Source organism: Lycium barbarum, chromosome 10, assembly GCF_019175385.1.
Source record: "Lycium barbarum isolate Lr01 chromosome 10, ASM1917538v2, whole genome shotgun sequence".
Lineage (NCBI taxonomy): Eukaryota > Viridiplantae > Streptophyta > Magnoliopsida > Solanales > Solanaceae > Lycium > Lycium barbarum.
In genome coordinates this window covers 37,730,056-37,739,229 of record NC_083346.1, presented here as the reverse complement: position 1 = coordinate 37,739,229, position 9,174 = coordinate 37,730,056, and the positions used below count along the sequence as shown (strand labels likewise).

The following is a 9,174-nucleotide window of genomic DNA, read 5'->3' as shown; positions in this document are numbered from 1 at the left end:
GGATAAGATGAGGGAAGCGAGACTGAGATGGATTGGGCATGTGAGGAGGAGAGACACAGATGCCCCAGTGCGGAGGTGTGAGAGGTTAGCTATGGATGATTTCAGAAGAGGTAGGGGTAGGCCGAAAAAGTATTGGGGAGAGGTGTCGAGACAGGACATGGCGCAGGTTCAGCTTACCGAGGACATGACCTTAGAGAGGAGGTTTTGGAGGACTCAGATTAGGGTAGAAGGCTAGTAGGTAGTCGCGGTTTCAATCTATAGTCTGTTGTCCTTTGTTTCTTGCTACTATATGTTGTTTCTTGTACTTCGATTATCTTATTTATCTGTGGTAGCTACTGCTCCTTTTTTTAGACTGCTCTATTTTGATTTATTCGCTTTCTTTAGTTTCATTTGCATTTTGCTTTGAACTGCTTGTGCTTATCTAACCTTTCTCGTTGTGTTTTCTCTTAAGTCAAGGGTCTTTTGGAAACAGCCTCCCTATCCTCCGAGACAGGGGTAAGGTCTGCGTACACTTTACCCTCCCCAGACCCCACATTGTGAGATTGCACTGGATATGTTGTTGTTGTTGTTGTTGTATCATTTACATAGTTAATTTCATGCACTGATTAGAGCGCATTGAACAGGTATTGTCATTAGGCCATGTATCTGATGCTCCTTGTAACTTACCTTTTACAGTTTACCACAGTGAAGAATGTTGTTAGATAAATGTGAAAAACTGAACTTGAATGGTAAGATTTGTAGTAAGGTTAAGTTCAAGAATTATAATTTAACCAATTCAACACATGCTTACTCTCCAAAGGACACAACGCTTTAATATGGAAAACTTGAGCACAGAATGAAACTGAAATTCCATTAACAATGAAGGCCATAAATCAAGAACCATTCTCGCACATACATATATTAAACCAACATCACTCCTCTAGTTTTATGACATTTTAATAAATATATAAAAAAATAACGATCCAATAATAGTTTAAGATCGATACCACACTCAAAATGAAGCACGACACAAATAATCATAAATGGGAGAAATTAACAGAGGACACTTAATTAGGTCCTAGAGTCCAAAGCCATAATTGTGCTGAGGTTCATTGGGTTCATGTACTGGGCTGAACCAGTCAAAATCTGCCGCACAATGATCCTATTGGCCTTTTCAGATGGATGGAATGCATCCCAAAATGCATATATGTCCCTGTTTGGGCACAGGTTTGATAATGGTGTGCACAGCCCTATTCCATTGAATGGTCCTTGTCCACAACATGCTATCTTTGATGTCACAAACCCTGCTCAAATCAAATATCCATATGTTAGTCACTATGTTTCAAAAAGAAAATTGAATCCACACCTATTGTTTGATTAATTTTCTGCCGATACCGTAGACTATGGGTGGCAGGGGCGGGTGTAGCCTTTAGGTTGCAGGTTCATCTGAACACATAACTTTCAACGCCGCGTGCAAATATGTGTAAACAAATATTAAATCTTAACCTTCTACAGTGAATTCAATGTTGAAAATATTAAAAGTTGAACTCTTTACATTCAAATCTCATTTCGTATACGGATGCAGATTGGGGTGGTTGTCCAGATACCAAGCGTTCGACTTCTGGTTATTGTGTCTTTCTTGGTGATAATCTCATTTCTTGGTCCGCCAAGCGGCAGGCCACCATGTCTCGATCTAGTGCGGAGGCCGAATATCGAGGGGTAGCCAATGTTGTTGCTGAGTCTTGTTGGCTACGCAATCTGCTTCTAGAACTTCATTGTCCAATACGAAAGGCTACGTTGGTGTACTATGATAATGTTAGTGCCATATATCTATCTGACAATCCTGTCCAACATCAACGCACCAAGCATATCGAGATGGATATTCACTTCGTCCGTGAACAAGTTGCTCGTGGTCATGTACGTGTCCTACATGTCCCATCGCGCTATCAGCTCGCGGACATATTTACTAAAGGTCTTCCCTTGGTTCTATTTGAAGATTTTCGCGACAACCTAAGCGTCCGCAAACCTCTTGCTTCGACTGCGGGGTGTGTTAGAATATTATGTAAATATTTAGTTACCATCTTTATTGATGTAAATATATTAGAAGAATATTCTAGGCCACCATGTAAATATATTAGAAGACTATTTAGTTACCATTATGGTTAGGTGTATATTTAATTACCTTCATTATAGCTTAGGATCTTTGTATATATACACATGTTGACAAAGATTAAGGCAAGCAGATTATTACCTTCTTACACTGCCTTTGAGCTGGGTGCTAACATTCAATGATAGAGTCAGGATTTCTTACTAAAGAAAGTCAAAATATATAGAAGTATATATGTACTGTGTCAAAGAAAGTCAAACATATAATATACATATATATAAAAAAAATTAACCTATCTACATATGTAATTTTTTGGCAAAAGGGTGTCAATTGACTCCGTTTGACAGGGTAGCCCTCGGGTAACAATCATTTAGTTTTCGTTAAAGTTTTCGAGTTCTCAAACATTATCTATTAGGATGTACTATAAATAACAGAAAAATGGAAATTTGGTGTATGTTGAGATTACCATAAGCCTGAGGATTAGAGACGAAATCCATGTTCATGGTATAGGTGTTAGCAGCAATAAAGATATTAGCACCAAGTTGATTATTGAGATCAGCCACCATTTGAGTTAATTGAGGGTTGAACAAAGCGGCTGCACGTTGTAGTTCCACTGCACATACACCAGTTGGACTCCTCTGTGCTAATTCTGCTGGCACACATCCCAGTGGTCCAGTACCTGTCACTAACACTCTTCTTGATCCCAAGTCATACAGCTTCTGCAATTTTAATTTCTTGTTTTAGTAATAAGTGATAGAAAGGAAACAAAAGAAGCTAAAAAAAGAGAGAAAATATCGTAACAACTTCTTTGAAAATACTACTCCCTCTGTCCCATTAATGCAGCCACTTTTGTTTTTTGAGATTTAAACAATGTAAAGTTTGACTAACATCTTAAAATGTTTTTTTCAAAATCATATGACATGAGAAGAATTGCAACTTATAGTACTCTTTGTATAGTTTTTGAATATATAAATTTTAAATTAAAAATATTAAGTTGATCTAATTCAATTTAGCTTTAAAGATTTATCAATTTAACTCATAAAAAATGAAAAGTGTCAAATATAATGGGATGGAAGGAGTACTTAGCTTGTACTCCCTCCGGTCCCTTTTAGGTGTAGTTTAAATTTTATCCTGCCCATTTTAGTAGCATCAATTAATCAGAAGGGATATTTGATTAAATAACCGTAGTATCTTTCTTATATGAGTAACTATTGACTATATGCCTTATTGAAGTAGTCGGGCACCCGGGGGTAGAATTTGAAAGGAAACAGTTAATGTGTTCTAGCTTGCTTTTTTTTTTTTTTTTTTTTTTTTTTCTTCTAAAAAGAAACAGTTAACAATGACAAATTTTTCTGACCGTGGTGACAGATGATATGGGGAGTATTATATACAGTATTGATATGGGGAGTATTATATACAGTATTTTTATTTTTGTCAGTGGCGTAAAATTAAGACGTCAGAGCAAATTTGGTAGGTGATATTGGCTGGGAAATAAAGTGTTAACTATAAGCTAAAAGCTACCTTGAAATTATTTCAAAATATGACTATTGTGGAAACAATAGTACGTACTAGTATTATTCTTGTGCCTTCATTTCAACATGTCGAAAAATTTTGTCGTAGGGGACCTAAGTGTGTGGGTGGGGCATATTTTCTCTAATAAATGCACGTTTTTCAGATAGGGGTATTAATGATTATTTGGTGAAATGCTAGTCTGTCGCACCAACCAAGCATTCATCACATTATGGCTCCACTATAACTTGTCATTTGCATGCATAAATGCATAGCCACCTTTCATATATAGTACTACTGCAGGATGCGTCTGTACCACCCTGCATAACTCATTATTCTACTATCTCTTCCTTGCAATCTTTACTAAAACACAAAAGCTTTACTAAATCAACAAAGACTTCACTTTTCAGAATTAGAGAAAATGTGATAGCAAGTTAGTTACCATTTTATCAGGTTGTCAATTAATGTTTATTATAAAAATTTACCTGTAATACTTTTCTATACTCGGAGATGAGATAACGAACATAATCAGGGAGGGAAAACTGTCGAGATCTTGCAGAGAAAGGGACCAAATAATAGTTATTAACAAAGTCATTGCCTCCAAGTGTGATGAGGACAAGGGCACTGTTCACTAGCTGTTGAGTTTGTTCTGCTCCAATTAAAGCAGTTACCCTCCTTTGATATTGTTGAAAGTACTCCAACTGTTTTCCAATTCGGATTATATTCAACTGCAAATGGTGTCATAAGATCCAATTTAATTATTAAAATGATAAACTAATTGTAAAAAATAAAATAAACTAAATAAAATAGAAAGTCTATACATACTTTTTACAGTAATATTTTTTATATTAAATGACATAGAGCTTTAAATGTACGTCTTAGCTTTAAATGTACGTCTTTGTTTTATTGCCCATGAATATTATAATATATAGTTGACATGACCAAAATCTTTCTAGTGGTATGTGCATGCTATTCAATAATTCAAGAATTCATCATTTAAATTTTGACGAGAAATAGGAATTAAGATAATTAAAGGTACAACTTGCTTCAAACAACAGTAGTAATCTGGGGTTAGGTAGTTGAACTAGACTAACCAAACAAATCTTCCAAAATTAATTGTAGGTAATATGGAAAAAATTCCTAGGTAATTTTGAAATTTTCGAAGGAGAACATACCTACTTGTACGAAAAGAAACGAGAACAGAACAGTGATATATATAAGACAGATATTATAATGTAGTAGCTTAGCGTAGGAACATGGATGAAATGTTGCACTTGGAATAAAACAAGCAACATTATATTGTAGTTTCTTCCAAAGAATTAAATAACAATAGAACGCAAGATTGAAAAATATGAGGTTAAATCTATAGGCTTTAATTGCACTTACAAACTGGATGCCCGTGTCATTAAGGATTCCAACTCCAGCAGAAGCAAAGTTTGCCCCAACAAGAAGCCTATCTCCTGTGAGCTGTGGAGCCAAGTATGGCAATGTTGGCTCCATACCCAATTGCTCACCTTAAAATTAAAATCAACACATTATTAGCATATTTATGATAAATATTAGTACTTTTTTTTCTTTCATTTTATATGCCACTATTTTCAAATTATTCTGCTCGAAAAGAGATTAAGTCATTTTGAATACTTAAAAATAATTTAACTTTAATTTTTTAAATACATGGTTTTATATAGCCTCATAAATGCCATTGCAACTCTAAAGTCACAAGTTTAAAATAAATGTTCTTTCTTAAACTTCATGTTAAGTCAAACTTCGCTACACAAATTGAAAAGAAAAAAGTACTAAAAGGTAATATATAAAAAATAGTTGTGTTTTGTGTTCTAACAGCTCAATTATTTTAACACATCAAGTTTACTTGACCTAACATCAACAAGTGACTCTTCCTATCAAATTAACTTAATGTAGTAAACTAAAAAATAGAGTAATAGCCGGTCAAATTGTACGGATAGTGCAATAATTCTTTTACACTATCGGTGTGTATAAACTTAAACTTAGTAAAGAATGATAGCTAACATACCATATTGATAGTATAAAAAAATTCACACGATCAAAGTATATAACTCAAATACTTAGCACAAGTGTTTAGAAAAATGAATTACTTGCTACTAACTAGAAAAAAATAATGTTCATACTTATGATATCAGGTATGTTGAGGCCATTGGAGAAGCGACCAGTGGCACGGCGAGTAGGGTAGTCAATGCCATAAGGTGGAGAATCAGCCCTTGCAGTAGTAATTAAGTAGTTGTTGTTACCATTATCCACAAGTGAATCACCAAACACAAAAAAAGCTCGAGCTTCAGCTTGAAGTGAAAAAGCAGAAAATGCAAGCACAAAAAGTACTATACATGAAAAAGAAGAGAATGAGCAACTCATCATGTAAGTCATGAGTTTTGATAGAACAAATTCTTTTTTGTTTTTTAATTTGCTGTGAGATGCAAGAATGATAAGTATTTGGTGGCCATTATATAGTAGAAAGGGCTTGAGTAGTGAATCGTGAGTGAAACCCTCAATAAATGTTATGTTCTAACTTTAGCTACTACCATTAAGTGTAAGAGAGTACGGTCAGGGGCGCAGGGGCAGAGGGTGCGAGGGGGTTCAGTTGAATCTCCTAATTCATTGAAAAATTATATACTATGTAAATAGGATTTTTTTTAATTATATATATATATATGTTGAATCCTTTTAGAATTGTTCTAATTTATATATATATATATATATATATATATATATATATATATATATATATATATATATATATATATATATAAATTGTTGAATTCTCTTAGAATAAGAGTTTTTTTTTATATCCTCGTATGAATTTCTGACTCCGCTACTGAATACAGTAGATGGAAATAATGAAGCCAAAAGGACCACTGCATAAGCAAAGCTGCCTAAGAGCAGTTATTTCCCTCATTCTAAAATAGGAGTGGGCGGCTTTTGGGTATTGTCCTTTACTCTTTAAATTCTATTTTGCCTGATTAATGAGCCAAAAAAAGTTGGAGGGATCCAGAAGGACATTTATGCAGCTTCCCTTATATTGTTCTTATTTTTGCTATTTCGCACTCCGATATCATCGTTTTTTTTTTTTGGAAAAGTAAGAAGTCATTATGATAAAGTATCATTCAAATTAACAAAGAAGATAGCTGCCTCATTTACAAGCAATGTTGGAAATTTATCCTTCCATGAAACACCGTTTACAAGCAAACTTCTCCAGCATGTGATTACAGCCGTCAAATTTCCTGCTAATATATTCACTCCTTTCGTCTCAATTTATGCCACACTTTTTTACTTTTCTTGAATTAAATTGGCTAATTTTTGAGGCTAAATTGAATTAGATCAACTCCATATTTTAAAATTAAAATTTAGACATTCAAAGACTATGAAAATTACTATAAATTGTAATTCCTCTCATGTCACTATGATGAAAAATACATTTTAAAATGTTGGTCAAATATACATAATTTGAATCTTGAAAAGGAAAAAACGTTACATAAATTGGGACAAAGGGAGTAACTCTAACATCTGGGCGTAATTGACTTTAATTGATGAGTAGTTTGCTCTAGATTCATTTTATAGGATAGGATAAGATAGACCTGGAAATTATATATCTTTTCTTATTACTTCCTTTTTGCTTATGCTTTTGTTTTTCAAAAACTCATATTAGAATTCTAAGTCATATGAAAATACTTTTAATGGCCTACGACAGAGATTCATCTTTTATTGATCGAGGCAAAAGGAATGAACCTGACTGAAAATCATGTTTATGTGACGATCTTGACGTATTAAGAGACAATAAACAGTTAGAGGTCTATTTTTGGCTGGTTTGCAATATTAGCTCGTGCAAGGATTTGATTTTAGGGAACTCATTTTAGAATTGACATCAAATGCCAATTTTAGTCAATATCAATCACCTAATTAGGAACTCATGATCACTACAATTATTACGAGGAATCAATGTCTAGGTTAGTTGATCCCTTTAGCTAATAATTATGCTGTTGGAAGTTTCAATCTAACGCTAAAATGTGTTACATCAGCTAGACACATTAAATCACACGATAATATGGTTTCCTAAATTAAGACTCATTGTCACGAGATACGAGAATAGCCAATTGTTTAATTTGCTTTATCAACTCAGATTGATACTTTTGTTAGTGACTCGATGGTGATATAAAACATCCAAAAACTTTTGACCATGAATGCATTTTATATGTGGAATCGGCCGCCTTTCTCATCTTGCAAAAGGAGTTGGTACCAATATGAGCTTTATCAGAATTTTTCTAACAGAAATTAGAGGCTATTTAATAGCTTAAACTTTCCCATGATATAAAGAAAAAAGTTGGAAGGATTCTATGAGATCCAAAAAGTTAGTTAACAAATTATTATGGATACATTCGTATAATGCTGACCTTTAAAAGTTTAACAAGGCTATACTCCCTCCGTCCCAAAACACTTGTCATATTTAGCTTTTCAAGAGTAATTTTATGAACTTTGATCAATATTTTAAAATGTATTTTTTCAGCATATAATATGAGAGAACTTGCAACTTATAGTATTTTTTGTATGGCTTGTGAGTATTTAAATTTTAAAATATTAAATTAATTTAATCTAGTTTAGCTCTAAAGATAGTCAAATTGACTTTCGAGAAGCGAAATGTGAAGTATTTTGAGACGAAGAAAATACCATGTTATATGATGTTGTCTAAGGTTAGTTGAAGCTTCGGATAAGAGCTTAGGATGGTCAAGTTGTTGAAATGTGGAACCATCTCTTTTAAAAGCTTAAATGGCGGAACAGAGCAAATTTTCATTTATTTAATTATGTCATAATACGTCCCCTCATATATGCGGATGGGTCAAGCATATGAAATTTTTTTCTGATAATGATTGAGCGTGAGAAATTTGAAGTCAGGACTTCTGCTTGCTCTGACACTATATTGAAATTAATGTGTGAGCATCATTTAAATCTTAAACAGTTAGGATGAGTACACTTTTGTTTATTTAATTATGTCTCAACTCAAGTTAGCGGGGAGAAATTTACAGATGATTAAAATTCATTCTAGGTTGGACTACTACATCTTCGTCAGCCGATCTCTACTTGTGAAATTATTTATGTTCTTTATGTGTCTTGTTAAAATAGTTAGATAATCATAGCTACATAATTAAGAAGTGAAATGAAGTAACTAGAAAAAGTCCATTCAATGTCTAGCTAGTTCGACGATTTGAGTTGATTCTAGCTATTATAGCATGGATTTTCGTCACTCCAATGGCACGGGCTGATCCCTTTTATTTAAATAAATAACTTAATGGAATCAATGTCCTCTAAACATGGCAAAAATTAAAAGAAAAAAATCTTTGACTCCTTCAACTAATCTAGAATAGGGATGTGAGAATTGTGAGAGCATAAACCTAGTAGAGTAGTGCTTGCAAATAAAAAGGAAGAGAAGGAAGCCAGGATTAAAAATTGGCATGAGTTCACAATTTAATGCTGTGGGGTAATATTTTCAGCTACCTCTGTGTCTCTCATACCCCATTTCACAATTCTCTTTGGTCCCACTTTTGATATTGTCT

At 33.6% G+C, this 9,174-nt stretch overlaps 1 protein-coding gene across 1 annotated transcript; it reads right to left on the bottom strand.

Moving 5' to 3' along the window:
- Nucleotides 1-824: 824 nt before the first annotated feature.
- LOC132615389 (GDSL esterase/lipase LTL1-like) lies at nucleotides 825-6,057 on the bottom strand. The gene is made up of 5 exons (XM_060329995.1): nucleotides 5,743-6,057; nucleotides 4,982-5,109; nucleotides 4,081-4,323; nucleotides 2,553-2,805; nucleotides 825-1,283 (listed from the first exon to the last, which is right to left on the bottom strand). The coding sequence occupies exons 1-5, from the start codon at nucleotides 5,993-5,995 to the stop codon at nucleotides 1,051-1,053; spliced, it is 1,110 nt and encodes a 369-aa protein (XP_060185978.1). The 5' UTR covers nucleotides 5,996-6,057; the 3' UTR covers nucleotides 825-1,050.
- Between the last annotated feature and the right edge of the window lie 3,117 nt (nucleotides 6,058-9,174).

Coding starts and splice junctions, on each gene's coding strand:
- LOC132615389 (XM_060329995.1), bottom strand. CDS start 5,995: ATGACTTACATGATGAGTTGCTCATTCTCTTCTTTTTCATGTATAGTA. Junction 5,110..5,742: donor CAACATACCTGATATCATAA/GTATGAACATTA, acceptor TTTAATTTTAAG/GTGAGCAATTGGGTATGGAG. Junction 2,806..4,080: donor AGTATAGAAAAGTATTACAG/GTAAATTTTTAT, acceptor TTAAAATTGCAG/AAGCTGTATGACTTGGGATC.